This window comes from Balaenoptera acutorostrata, chromosome 7, assembly GCF_949987535.1.
Source record: "Balaenoptera acutorostrata chromosome 7, mBalAcu1.1, whole genome shotgun sequence".
In the NCBI taxonomy this organism is placed as follows: Eukaryota; Metazoa; Chordata; class Mammalia; order Artiodactyla; family Balaenopteridae; genus Balaenoptera; species Balaenoptera acutorostrata.
In genome coordinates this window covers 42,457,274-42,470,284 of record NC_080070.1, presented here as the reverse complement: position 1 = coordinate 42,470,284, position 13,011 = coordinate 42,457,274, and the positions used below count along the sequence as shown (strand labels likewise).

The following is a 13,011-nucleotide window of genomic DNA, read 5'->3' as shown; positions in this document are numbered from 1 at the left end:
GCTACACCCAGCTTGCATATACAATAAGCTGTGCAACATGTGGCAAGCTACACAACTTCTCTGAGCCTTAGTTTTTTCATCTATCAAATGGAATAAATAGAAACATTTATCTCACAGAATTGTTTTAAGGATCAGCATGGCAGCCCTTCCCAAGGTGAATTACTACTACTTTCACAATGTTTGTGAAGCATCTGGCATGCTAGAGATTCTATTAGAAATTTCTTGGAACTTTAAAGCATTTCAGAGCCAAGGACTCCAAGAGAGTGTAGAAGCAGGGAGCAAGCCCTCTGGAGGACCCTGTTCTACAGAACTCCAACTGGCCACCAGGGTGCACAGACGTCATTAGAATCCTGGCCACTAGGGGGCACTCGCCACTGAGGTTTGGAGAAATCCTTCCCTTTGTCTCCTTCCTATCTCTTGTTTGGGCTTCATTGGCTCCTTCTAGATTTCACCTTCAGTGAAGGAGTTTTAAACTCTTACCTTTCAGTTTGTCCTAATTCTTTGCCAAATACATCTGCCCTTTCTGACTTTGCATCTGGTTCTGGCCACCTTTGGATACTGACCTTTAGATCCTGTACCTGGGTGCTCTTCCCTTCACCGTTCTGGTGGCATTTTAGGTGTATTCCTATATGGTTTGAACTACATATATTTGAACTACGAATACATTGACATTGTTAAAGAGTAAAAACATCTTCAAACTGATACCGAGAGGATGATATCTGCTGTGCAAATTATCCCAGAGAAAGGTTCCATCTGGTAAGCCATATAAAATCACATGGCTGCCATTTGGCAGGTGGGAATCTAGATACTGCAGAGTCTGCATGACCTTTGAGTACAATTTTTCAGGAGTGGTCATGTCTGGGACGGGATCAATCTTCCTGTTCACAAAAGAAACAGAAAATATTTTAGTATATTATAGGATAAATGCATGCAAATATAAGACCCACCCCCAAAACACACACACACACACACACAAAATAGTTATTGGTGTTATTTGCAAAATATTTCTGGTTTCTGGACTCCTTTGTGGTTGGGTGGGCCATTGACTGGTCTGGCCTATGAGTTGTGAGCAGAAGTGACATGTGTCATGTTTGGTTGTATGAGAGCCTCCAGGATGCCCTTTCTCTTTGCCATGAGTCTGGGCAATGTTCTAGAAAGCAGCTGCTTCACCAGTCTGAGTCCTGGAACAGAGCTCCATGGTGATCCCTGCTGGACAATGTAGTGTGAGTGAATAAATATTTATTGCTTTATGCTACTAAGATTTTAGGGGCTGTTTGTTCCTGCAGCATAATTTCACCTATGCTGACTGTTACATACAGTTAACAGAATCAAAGGGGTCTGGTATTGTTTATTATTTGTTTGACACTTTGAGCTCTGCAACTTGGTCTTTAAAACTTTTCACATATATAACAGTCAGGGAAATGAAATTTCACTGAGAAATGAAGTGACATTATGTGTCCACATTACATCTTTCCATTCTACAATGAATTTGAACTTTCATGAATTTCCTGATAGACTGCTATTCCAGGCTATATCCCTGCAACAATATCTGTCAACAGATAATTCCAATTTGCATCACTGCCTTTTTCTATATAGAAGTGCATGTGCTCTATAGAGGATATGTGAAATTTTAAATTATATTTTTATCTTCTTGTTCCATAAACTTAGTGAAAACAGAAAAAGGAAGTGCTGAAAGTAGTTATAAGAGCACAGTCCTAAAATCAAAGAATTTAAGACCAAGATGTAAATCATAAGTGAAAGTAGCAAATCTTTAGCTTCAATTAGACATTTACTGAATTTAAGCTGGTTGTCTTATTTTCATTTGGTTTGGAAAAGAACAAAATTGAGGGTTGTACAAAATACTAGAAATACATCATTGAAACTTCCATTTAAATCTCCCTCCCTTCCTTCCTTCCTTCCTTCCTTCCTTCCTTCCTTCCTTCCTTTCTTCCTTCCTCCTTTCCTTTCCCCTTCCTTCCTTCCTTCCTTCCTCCTTTCTTTCTTGTTATGTTTAAAAGGCAAGGTATACACCTGGAGGCTGTCATACAGAGTGAAGTAAGTCAGAAAGAGAAAAACAAATATCGTATATTAACACATATATGTGGAATCTAGAAAAATGGGATAGATGAACCACTTTGCAGGGCAGAAATAGAGACACAGGTGTAGAGAACAAACGTATGGACACCAAGGGGGGAAAGCGGGGGTGGTGATGGTGGTGGTGGGATGAATTGGGAGATTGGGATTGACATATATACACTAATATGTATAAAATAGATAACTAATAAGAACCTGCTGTATAAAAAAATAAATAAATAAAATAAAATTCAAAAAATAAAAAAACAAACAAAAAAAGGTTTAAGGGAATAAAGAAAACTAAGGAGTGGCTAATTAATTTACATAATAGCATTTCAGAGGGCAATGATGAAGCCCAGAACCTAAGTGACTGGCAAGTTTAACATAATACTAACGTACTTTCTATTGAATTGTTTAATACAACCTTTCCTCCTTCCCTGCCATTAAAAAACACTTTGATGATTCTTATCTACTACAGAATGAAATTCAAACTCTGTGGCTTAGCACTGAGACCCTCTACTGTCTGCTCTTCCCTATGTCTCATTTCTTTTGCTTCTCCCAGGACAGGATGAAGTGTTAATGCCAGTGTTTGTAGATGACCACACCTCACGTTACCCATTTTCTTTATTTTTGAAACTGCTACCTGGCCAAATGCTCAGTACTGTGAACTATACTAGTAGCTGTAGTAGGTAAACTACACTCCATGTAGGCAGGGATTTTGTTTTGCTCATTGCTGTATTTCTAGTGCTTGGAACAGAACATTGCATGTAGTAACTATGTGTTGAATAAATGATTAAAGGATTGAATCAATAAATGTAAATACAGGGAAAAAAAGGCAAGGTATAAATAGGGATTCTAGAATATTTTTTGGCTTTAATATGTAAGTCTATTATTGTTCATTTTTTGCACTGTTGACTTTTGTACAAGCCTTCAGGAACATATCAAATTTGAATTAAGATACTAACCTGCATTAACCTGGGAGTTGAAAATAGAATTCTCTTTAGGCTTTAAACTGCCTGTTGTTAACCTAAATGGAATCATGCTATAAGTTATTTTCTATTTTAAGTCCTTAAAATTCCAGATTTACCTAATGATCCTGGAGTGGATTGAATAGCATCCCTCAGAATGTGATCTTATTTGGAAACGGGGTCTCTGCAGATGTAATCAGTTAAGATGAGGTCATACTGGATTAGGTTGGGCCTTAAATACAATGACTAGTGTCCTTTTAAGAAGAGGAGAGGGCTTCCTTGGTGGCGCAGTGGTTGAGAATCTGCCTGCTAATGCAGGGGACACGGGTTCGAGCCCTGGTCTGGGAAGATCCCACATGCCGCGGAGCAACTGGGCCCGTGAGCCACAATTACTGAGCCTGCGCGTCTGGAGCCTGTGCTCCGCAACAAGAGAGGCCGCGATAGTGAGAGGCCCGCGCACCGCGATGAAAAGTGGCCCCCGCTTGCCGCAACTGGAGAAAGCCCTAGCACAGAAACGAAGACCCAACATAGCAATCAATCAGCTAATCAATAAATAAATCTTAAAAAAAAAAAAAAAAAAGGAGGAGAGACCCACACACATAGGGAAGAAGGCCATGTGAAGCTGGAAGTGGAAATTGAAGTTATGCTGCCACAAGCCAAGGAATGCTGAGGATTGCAGGGAGCCACCAGAAGGATGAAAAGACAGGAATGATTTCCCCTAGACACTTCAGAGGGAGCATGGCCCTGCTGGCACCTTGATTTTGGACTGCTAGCCTCCAACACTGTGAAAGAATAAACTTTTGTTGTTTGAACTCACCCAGTTTGTGATATTTTGTCACTGCAGCCCTAGGGAGTTTGATACAGCTGCCAAGCCAGAAAAAGTAAGTTCATTACTCACAAGTTGGGCCCGAGACACAAGAGACATGGGAAGAGGAGACAGAAAGAAGCCCCTAGGGGTATCCACTATTGTCACTTTTAAGGGAGCTGCTCCTAAATGGAAATTGGTGTTGTCATTTTGGAAGGAAATTTTCAGAATGTGTCAAAATTTGAAGTTGGCTTAACTTTTGACCTTGACATTTCTCTTTCGGGAAGTTGTCCTATCATAACATTTCCACAAATGTGCAAAAATGTACATACAAGTATGACAACATTTCTTGGAATAGAATAAAATTGGGGGGGCTTCCCTGGTGGCGCAGTGGTTGAGAATCCGCCTGCCAATGCAGGGGACACGGGTTCGAGCCCTGGTCTGGGAGGACCCCACATGCCGCGGAGCAACTGGGCCCGTGAGCCACAATTGCTGAGCCTGCGCGTCTGGAGCCTGTGCTCCACAACAAGAGAGGCCGCGATAGTGAGAGGCCCGCGCACCGCGATGAAGAGTGACCCCCGCTCGCCGCAACTGGAGAAAGCCCTCGCACAGAAACGAAGACCCAACACAGCCAAGAATAAATAAATAAATAATTTAAAACTTAAAAAAAAAAAAAAAAAAAGAATAAAATTGGGAAAAGCTAAAAAGCCTGGCTATATAAATTATAGTAGATCCATGCAGTAAACCTCTATACAGCCATTAAAAAGAATGAAGTAACTAGATATAGGTGATGGTTGCACAACATTCTGAATGTACTCAATGCTACTGAATCGTTCACTTTAAAATGCTTAATTTTACATTATGTGAATTTCACCTCAATAAAACAATTTTTTTAAAGAATAATCTGTATGTCTTAGCATGGAAAAGACTGCTAAAAAGTATTGTTGAGTGAAAAGAACAAATTACAGAGCAGTGAGCATAATATTATTTCATTTCAATGGATATTAATCAGTCTGTAAATTAGAACTTACATAGGAAAAATCTGGCTGCAAATACAGGAAACATCTCCATTGGTTAGCTCTAAGCAGTGGTGGTGGGGTGGTAGGGAGTGATTCTGGAGAAACTTTCACTTCCTAGACCTGTATTATTTGAACTTCTCACAACAGATGTTATTTTGTAATCAGAGAAACAGTCAAAATGAAAGGGGTTCTCATATCATTTTTATTCTTTCTAAAATGAGGAAGAAAGTTAAATATTAATGGGAGGGGCAGAAAACATGGTAATTTTATGTCATTTCCCCTCCACCTATTTCACTTAGTGAAATAAAATGACTTTTCATGTTGTTGCTGTCCAAAGGGTGACAGGCTGACTATGGGTGTGAAGGTCACACGGACCAGGTTGTGAGAAGCAATATGTCACTGCACAGAGGAAAAGGTGGAGCGAGTCTGACGTTTGGGGCGTTCGGTGTGGTTGGTGTATGTGCTTCTACGCTGGGTCATGAGTTCCTTGGACTTTCTGAGAGAGAGAAAGAGAGATAGGAGGAAAGAGAAAGAGCTGTCCCATTTTACAAGACCCCAGCATGTAGAATAAAATGCTATATTCATGTTTTTCATTACTTTGGGAAAAATTATACGACTTTATGAATAAAAAGCTCTCCAGCCTGCATAAAAAGCACTCAGAAGGATTTGAGAATAGGTTGCCGACCTGCTAGGGGCCAAAGGTTGGTTAAGGCTTTGGCTTGATGTGCAGGTGCACAGAAGCCCTAGAAGGACCCCAGTTTGTGAAGGGGATTCAGGCTGCCTTGTGCATTTGTTCAGACCAGGAGAACGAGGTTCAGAGTAACCAGGTTTTATCTTCACTGTGTGTTTGGAGTGTGACAGCAGGGGTGAAACAAAGCAAGTTGGGTGTCTATATCCTGTCTTCTGTCATTGGTAAAGCTAGAATGCACAGCTATTAACTTTTGCCTTGGCATCTCAGGGTTTTTTGGTCCTTTTTTCTTCTGCTGATACAACAGCTCTTTGGCACAAAGCAATGATGCTGAGCTAAGACTCTCCAGCCACCTAAAGGCAAGATGCGTTAAGATGGAGCAAACTCTCCCATACTCCCTACTTAATGATTATTTTTTAGTTAGAGACACAACCCTGATATTAAACAAAGAATCTCAGCTAATTTGCATTTATGAAAGGGCACCTCACAAATTAAGCAAGCATAACCAAAATGGCTAATTGCTAAGTGAAATCAGAACGTAAGCCTTGGTATATATCCAGAGAAAAACATGGTCCGATAGGATACATGCACCCCAGTGTTCATTGCAGCACTGTTTACAATAGCCAAGACATGGAAGCAACATAAATGTCCATCGACAGAGGAATGGATAAAGAAGATGTGGTACATATATACAATGGAATATTACTCAGCCATCAAAAAGAATGAGATAATGCCATTTGCAGCAACATGGATGGACCTAGAGATTGTCATACTGAGTAAGGTAAGTCAGACAGAGAAAGAGAAATATCCTATGATATCGCTTATATGTGGAATCTAAAAAGAAATGATACAAATGAGCATATTTACAGAACAGAAATGGACACACAGGCTTAAAGAATGAACTTATGGTTCCCGGGTGGAAGGAAGGGATGGTTAGGGAGTTTGGGACTGACATGTATGCACTGTTATATTTAAAAAGGATAACCAACAAGGACCTACTGTATAGCACAGGGGACTCTGCTCAATGTTATGCAGAAGCCTGGATGGGAGGGGAGTTTGGGGGAGAATGGATACATGTATATGTATGGCTGAGTTGCTTTGCTGTGCACCTGAAACTATCACAACATTGTTAATCGGCTATAGTCCAATATAAAATAAAAAGTTAAATAAAAAAAAAAAGAAGAATGGAAGCCTCGGTGTTTCTGCTGGAACATTCTCCAGTCATCTTTGCTCCCTCACGTACAGCTAGATAATTTACATACGCGCATTGTCAGGTAAACCCTGTAGTGTGTATAGCAAAATTAACCAATTCTTAGTTCAGGCAAGGGCAAAAGGGTCTGAGTGACAGGTGGTGGGTCATCTCCTCTGGATGCCATAGATGGTCCCTCTGACCCTGTCCCTGAAAAATTCTCAACACCATTTGGTCTGTGTACTCCTTCTCCTCTGGTGATTTTTGAGGGGACTTAGCACTAGTATTTCAGGGCCAAAGAGTCCCAGTGGTTTGGGAAACACCTCCTAGGCCTTCCCTGCTGTCAAAGGCTGAATGGGCTGAGCTGAAAGTGTCTAAACCTCTTCACGCAGGTGCTCTGGAGACCATGTCAGGTTCACTTTGCTATCCCGCATTTGCCTGCTGCGGGAGTGCCCTGCACCCTTCCTCACACACCGGTGAGCTCATGCCGGTCAGTCCTGGAGAGGAGAGGGGTTGAGGGTGCAGGGCTTACAGGGGAGAACCATGAAAGACAGGTTGAGAGACGTGACGCTCATTCCAGGAAAATAATGGGAGAGAAGATGGTGCCCAGCACCACGCTCTCACACGTCAGGAACACGTGGTGGGCTTGGAACAGATAGAGAGCCTCGCCTTTGGGGTGGCTCAGAGTCTGTCCCTGTCCTAATGAATCGTGCCTGATCACGCAAGGTAAGCCTCATGACTTGGGTGCAGGGCCAGATGCGATCATTTCATTACCATGGCAGGTGTTCCAGCCAGATTTCACTGATGGCTGATGGCAGGGGTGCCCCCCTCTCAAGGAAGAAGGCAAACAGCCTCTGCAGAAAACATTGCCCAGAACCAGAGTGAAAGCCCAGAGACTTGCTGTGGTTGAGTGCTCAGATTTCACTCACAGCTAGCTTTCGTATTTTTGAAGCATCCATGTAATAGAGGTAGCCCTTTGCTTCAGGCCCCCCAGTTGTAATCACATTATTGACCTCCCACCCAACCTCCTTGAGGAGGCATCTTGACATAGACTGGGAATGGGGTGGGGTCTCAACGGGCCCACATTACCCGATGCATAGAGATCCTGGGTCCCCTAAAAGAGGATATGGCCTGGAACATGCTGGCTGGTTGAGAAACTCATTATTCCCTTGGCTACCCACACCTTCACTGAGGAGGCTGGGAGAGAAGACTCCTCCGAGCAGCGGGAGTTCTATCCATTCCCTTCTCCGCTGGTTTTCTACCCTTGACTGGATAGAATGGATTGTTTCCTGGCAGTTCAGGCTCCTTGGAGTCTGTGATCTATCAGCATCTTGACTGCTTCCTCTTAATGCAGTGCTGACCAGCTGTCCTAGGTGACATCTGAAACATCGGCATTGCAGAAAAACACTTGGGAGCCGGCGACACAGACAACCTCTGTAGGGCGGCCCTGGCTCTCTCCATTAGGTGAAAAATGTTCAGTTTATAATGTCTAGGTCCACTATAAAAAATGGAACCAAGTCCATTTCTGTGGCTACTGTTAGATGCTTCTATTTTTTTTTTTTTATCACATTTCCAGTAATTACAATGTTCTTTTCAGGGATGTTGTAATCGGATATTGGGGAAGGTTTGTCATCGCCCTTTATGACTTGAGATTCTTGAGGCCATTCCCGTTTCTCATTGCTGCCCTTGCTACCCAAGCCTCCGCTGCTGTAGCTCACTCATACTTGCCCTATTTCCAGGAATTTTTCTCCTTCTGTGTCACTCACATTCTATAGCTTTTGAAGGCAATGATAGGAAAAGCCCAAGGAAGTTGGGTTAGCTTAGGCCAAATTGAGTAGAGGTACAACAAGAAAGCTAGGTTTGTCTATTTTATCTTTCTTCTTGAATTCCTGATGCTAAAAGCTATCTTGCAATCATGACCTTCATTCATTTAGCAAGTATTTATTATCTACGTTTGTTTAGAGAATTGAGAAAGAAGCACATAGCTGCATTATTTTGGTAAAAGCTAGCATTGTTGTAAAAAAAAAAAGAGAAGAGAAAAGTCAAGCAAATATCCTAAAAGTTTTTTCAGGATGGACTTATGCAATTCGTTGCTGGCTTGAGCTTTTATGAAATCACTTTGCTCATTTGGGGTAATCTCCTCCACCTCGACATTCTGGCAGATGGGGAGGTATACTTGCCATCTGTCTTTATTTTTCTAACCCCTCCACAGGACGTTGCAAAGTGGGCACCGTGGGGACATCCCACACTGCCAACTCCATTCTTTCACCCAAATGCTTGCTGTTTCTCTGCCCGGATCCCCGGCGGGGAGAGAGGCTGGCATGGGTCTCTGGCTGATGTCTGCCTGCCCTTTGGCTCCTTGGAAAAGGAAGAGCAGGACTGGGCTGGAGGGGCCCCTGCGTGTACAGCTTCTGCTGAAAAAGTGCAGTTTCAGGGATTTTGGGCTCTTGGACTAAAAGACTCTTTCTGCAGTGTTTTTTACGCAGTATAACCAGCTTGTTCTCTGTCCCCTCCAGCGGGACAGGACCCAGAGGTTGGAGGGGCACTGGCTGATCTGATCATAGGTTTGTTCTGTTTTGTGATGGGACTGGGGGTTGAAGCTCATTTCTTCTCCTTCCATAAGCTCCTTGAAGTCAGGGACGGTGGCCTCTTTGCCATCATACCCCAGAGCCAGGCACACAGCTTGGCATTTCATAGGTGGTCAATACGTACCTTTAAAAGTGAATTCATAAAGGAAAGCAAATAAGGCAAGTGTGGACTGTAGAAAGAGTACAGAATTTAGTCAGAGAACCCAGTTGGGCTCCCAGCTTTGCCACTCAATAGCAGCAGAAGCAAGTTCCTTACCTAACCTTGCTGAACCTCAATTTCCTCATTTGTAAAATGGGACAATCACATTTGCTTCTTAGGGCTGCTGTGGGGATGACCTGATATAGAGAGTGGTGTGGCTCTTGGCTCATGGAAGGTTTTGGGGGTGTTTGCTATTTACTGGAGAGTTCCAGGTGGGTCATTACAGAGCTACCTTGGGTCCCCAGCATGTAGCCTTGGAAGACTTGGGGTTCTGCGGACAGTAGTAAACCAGTCTAGGGGCTGCCAAGGCAGGGCATATCAGTATCTCTGGATCGCAGTGTGGTATCTCCTGCCTGAACTCACTTCACCGTTTAGGTCTACACCTCCTTCACCATAAGAGTTCTGGAGCTCTCACGGAGGTATCCATGAGGGCAAACACACGTTCATAACATGGAACCATGTTTTTAGCACAGGCTTAGAAACTTGGTGAGTGAAGTACGAGAAAGCAAAAGGTGGGCACTGAACAGGGTGGCCTGCTTCTAGCACCTCTGGGGCTGGAGTCCAGCTCTGCCATCAGTCGATTAATTGGGCAAGTCATGTCACCTCTCTTGGCTTTGCTTTTCTGTTTTACTAAAATGATGGGTGGGTGGCGACTGGGGAGTTGTTTTAGATCTGATCTCACCTTTTTTTTTTTTTTCTTTTTGGCCATGATCACAGGACAGATGGCATTCACATGTGCGGCATATTCTTAGGGGTATGCACAGACTTCGAGAAGCCTTCCAAAATGTTGTGGGGGACTGAAGGCATTCAACATTTTGAAATCACTACTGATATTAGCAGTTTAGCAAAACTACTTTCTTACGATGGGCCATGGGCATAAATAGGATTGGCTGTGAATTATGCGCAGTTTCTTTGCAAAGTTCCAAGTCTATGCTGTCTCGACCACGTGGGTGAGTAAATCAGAATATGAGTGAGGATGCTGTTCTTATGAGATAGCTGTGATTTTGCCTTATTTTATTTAAAAAGCCATGACTCTCAATCTTGGATTTTTGATTAGCATTAGCATATTTCTTGTGGTATAACTCAGAGTTGATCATGACACACTCCTTTGTTATGAATCAGAGCAAAGAATTAATGGGTCAGATATTCTTAAAGTCTTTCTGCTTTGCAGCTTGGTTTTATTGATTTCACATGTGTCTAGGACTTGCTAAGATAGGGCAATTCAGCTCCGCAGAAGGTACTGTAATGGAGTGGATTGAGTTGAGAGGACAGGGAAACACAGAGTCAAAGAATTTCCCAAACCTTTCTCAGTAACTCACCTCTTGCAGACATCATTTCCAATCATGGCATATATGACAATGGCTGGTTGGTCCAACAGCTGGTTCCTAGACAAACTGAGAACCCGTAGATGGAATCTGAATGTCAAACACTTGGAAGCCTAGCTGTGAATCTTTGTATGACCATCCTCTTGGTAACATTTTGCTATTTTTCTTTCATTCCAGTATCACCATTCCCATTTCCCCTCTTCTTCTCTATAAATTTTAACCCACTTTTCCATTAGGAAAAGACCACATAAATGCATAGAACTAAAAGAGTAGATTGAAGTCTCCCGTAGGGGGACACACTACCATCTTTATAGCATCTTTCACAGAATTTGTCATGAATAAACACAGGTGAGTTATCTGAGTTACTTGTGTCCAGACGTGTAGGACATTATTACCGCTGTGGACCTGTGGTCAACTTTGAAAAATCAAGGGTTTATCAAGGTTTCTATTCTGGACACCCAAGGCCTTGCTTCTGAATTTTAAGTCCAATACAAGCACAAAATTGTTTTCTTGTTCATAAAGCAGGATTAAGAAACAGTACTTTGGCCAGACCTAAGTTTTACCCACTTTGTATGCATTTTTATGGACACATGTAAATTAATCACTTCCTATGGTCACTGGCCCAAGAAGTGACAACTTCCCAGTGTATGGAAAGTGACTAACAAATTACGGATGCTCAGTATAAGTGGTTACTGGGTAACAACAGAGAGTTTTTATTCATTTTTCAAAATAGAAACCTAACTTAAAAACAACTTCTTATATCCCTCCCTCTTCCACTTACCTTTCTATAAATCTCTCCAGGCTTTGGGAAGATGCACCTTAAAATTAAGAAAATAATTAAAGTTAGTAAGTTCAATTCAGCACAATCAGTATCAGAGTTTGATTGGTTGACTGAAATCATGGAAGAAGCATCACTGTACACTCAAAGGTCATGCAAACCATCATGCTGATGGGAATGACTTCATCCTGCAACTCTCCTTAATGGGTCTTCTGTTTGCTTGGCATTATAATTAACATAATCCTAAAATTTTTAGATTCACAGGTTTCAAGACATTTCCTAAGCATGAATGGGTACACTTTCTAGTAGATGTGAGAAAAAGGTATAAATCTATCAGCAAAGACAGAAACTACCCAAAGATTAAGGAATGAGTTGAGGGATGAGAGGTACAGTAAAAAGGATTATCTGAGAACTGCCCATCTCCCTAGAAATGCCCATTTAATTGCCTGCCAGTATTCCTACTCACTCCTGGGGCTCCTCCTGACTGGCTGGCCTGCGTAAGGTTTAGATTGTAGAGTTGAAATATTTCAGCTCCTGTAGTGACATGCATAACCATCCTTCCCCCACCCTTGTTACCACCTGTCATGCATCTCCTATATGAAAATTATATTTATTGAATACTCATTTTACTGTAGACACTCTGTTAAGCACTTATATTATTAGTTCATTTAGAACTTAGCACCGCTGTACGAGGTAGGCATAGTAGTATTCCCATTTTATAGATGAGGAAACTGAAGCTCACTTAAAGTGACTTGCCCATAGCCACACAACTAATCATTCGGAGAGCTGCAATTCAAACTCAGTCCTTTCTGTGAGGCTGAGCTCTGGTTCCTTGTGTGACAGTGCTTCTCTAGACTGGGTGTCTAGAAAGGGTGAACCCAAATAGGTTTACTGTTTCTTTGTCCCTTGGAAGATAGTCTGCAGCAATTAGTGGGTAATCCTCAGATGGGTGGTACAATTCAAGGGGCAAAGAAGATTTTCCTGTAACTTCCAGCCTTGGAAGCTTGGGGGGAAGGCCAGTGGGTGTTCCGGCAGATCCACATGGGAAAAAGGGCGGTGCACACCCATGAGGAGCGTGCTGGCCCATGTCCCCTCAAAACCGTGTCACCATGCAGGGACTGCCTCCTTTTCCACATACAGCTAGACGCAAGCTCTATGGGCAGCACTGACGTTCTCTTGGCTGATTCAGGAATGTTAGTACGATAAATGAATATCGCTTTATTTCCTTGCTTATTGTGGTAAAATGTACAACAGATAAACGTAACCATTTTAACCCATTTTGAGTGTGCGATTCAGTGGCGTTAAGTATCAATACATTCATATTGTTGTGCAAACATCACCATTACCCTTCTCCAGAATTTTTCCGTCACCCCAAATTG

The 13,011-nt window shown here is 42.4% G+C and overlaps 1 protein-coding gene across 4 annotated transcripts in view; it reads right to left on the bottom strand.

Moving 5' to 3' along the window:
• The window catches only part of AOAH (acyloxyacyl hydrolase), a 184,215-nt gene that overhangs the window by 25,477 nt on the left and 145,727 nt on the right, over positions 1-13,011 (bottom strand). For all 4 annotated transcript variants that reach the window (XM_007195074.3, XM_007195078.3, XM_007195079.3 and 1 more), the window contains 3 exons: positions 11,636-11,672; positions 10,849-10,923; positions 706-878 (listed from right to left, as the gene is read on the bottom strand). In XM_007195074.3, the coding sequence (XP_007195136.2) occupies positions 706-878; positions 10,849-10,923; positions 11,636-11,672 (285 nt within the window). The remainder of the gene's footprint in view (positions 1-705; positions 879-10,848; positions 10,924-11,635; positions 11,673-13,011) is intronic.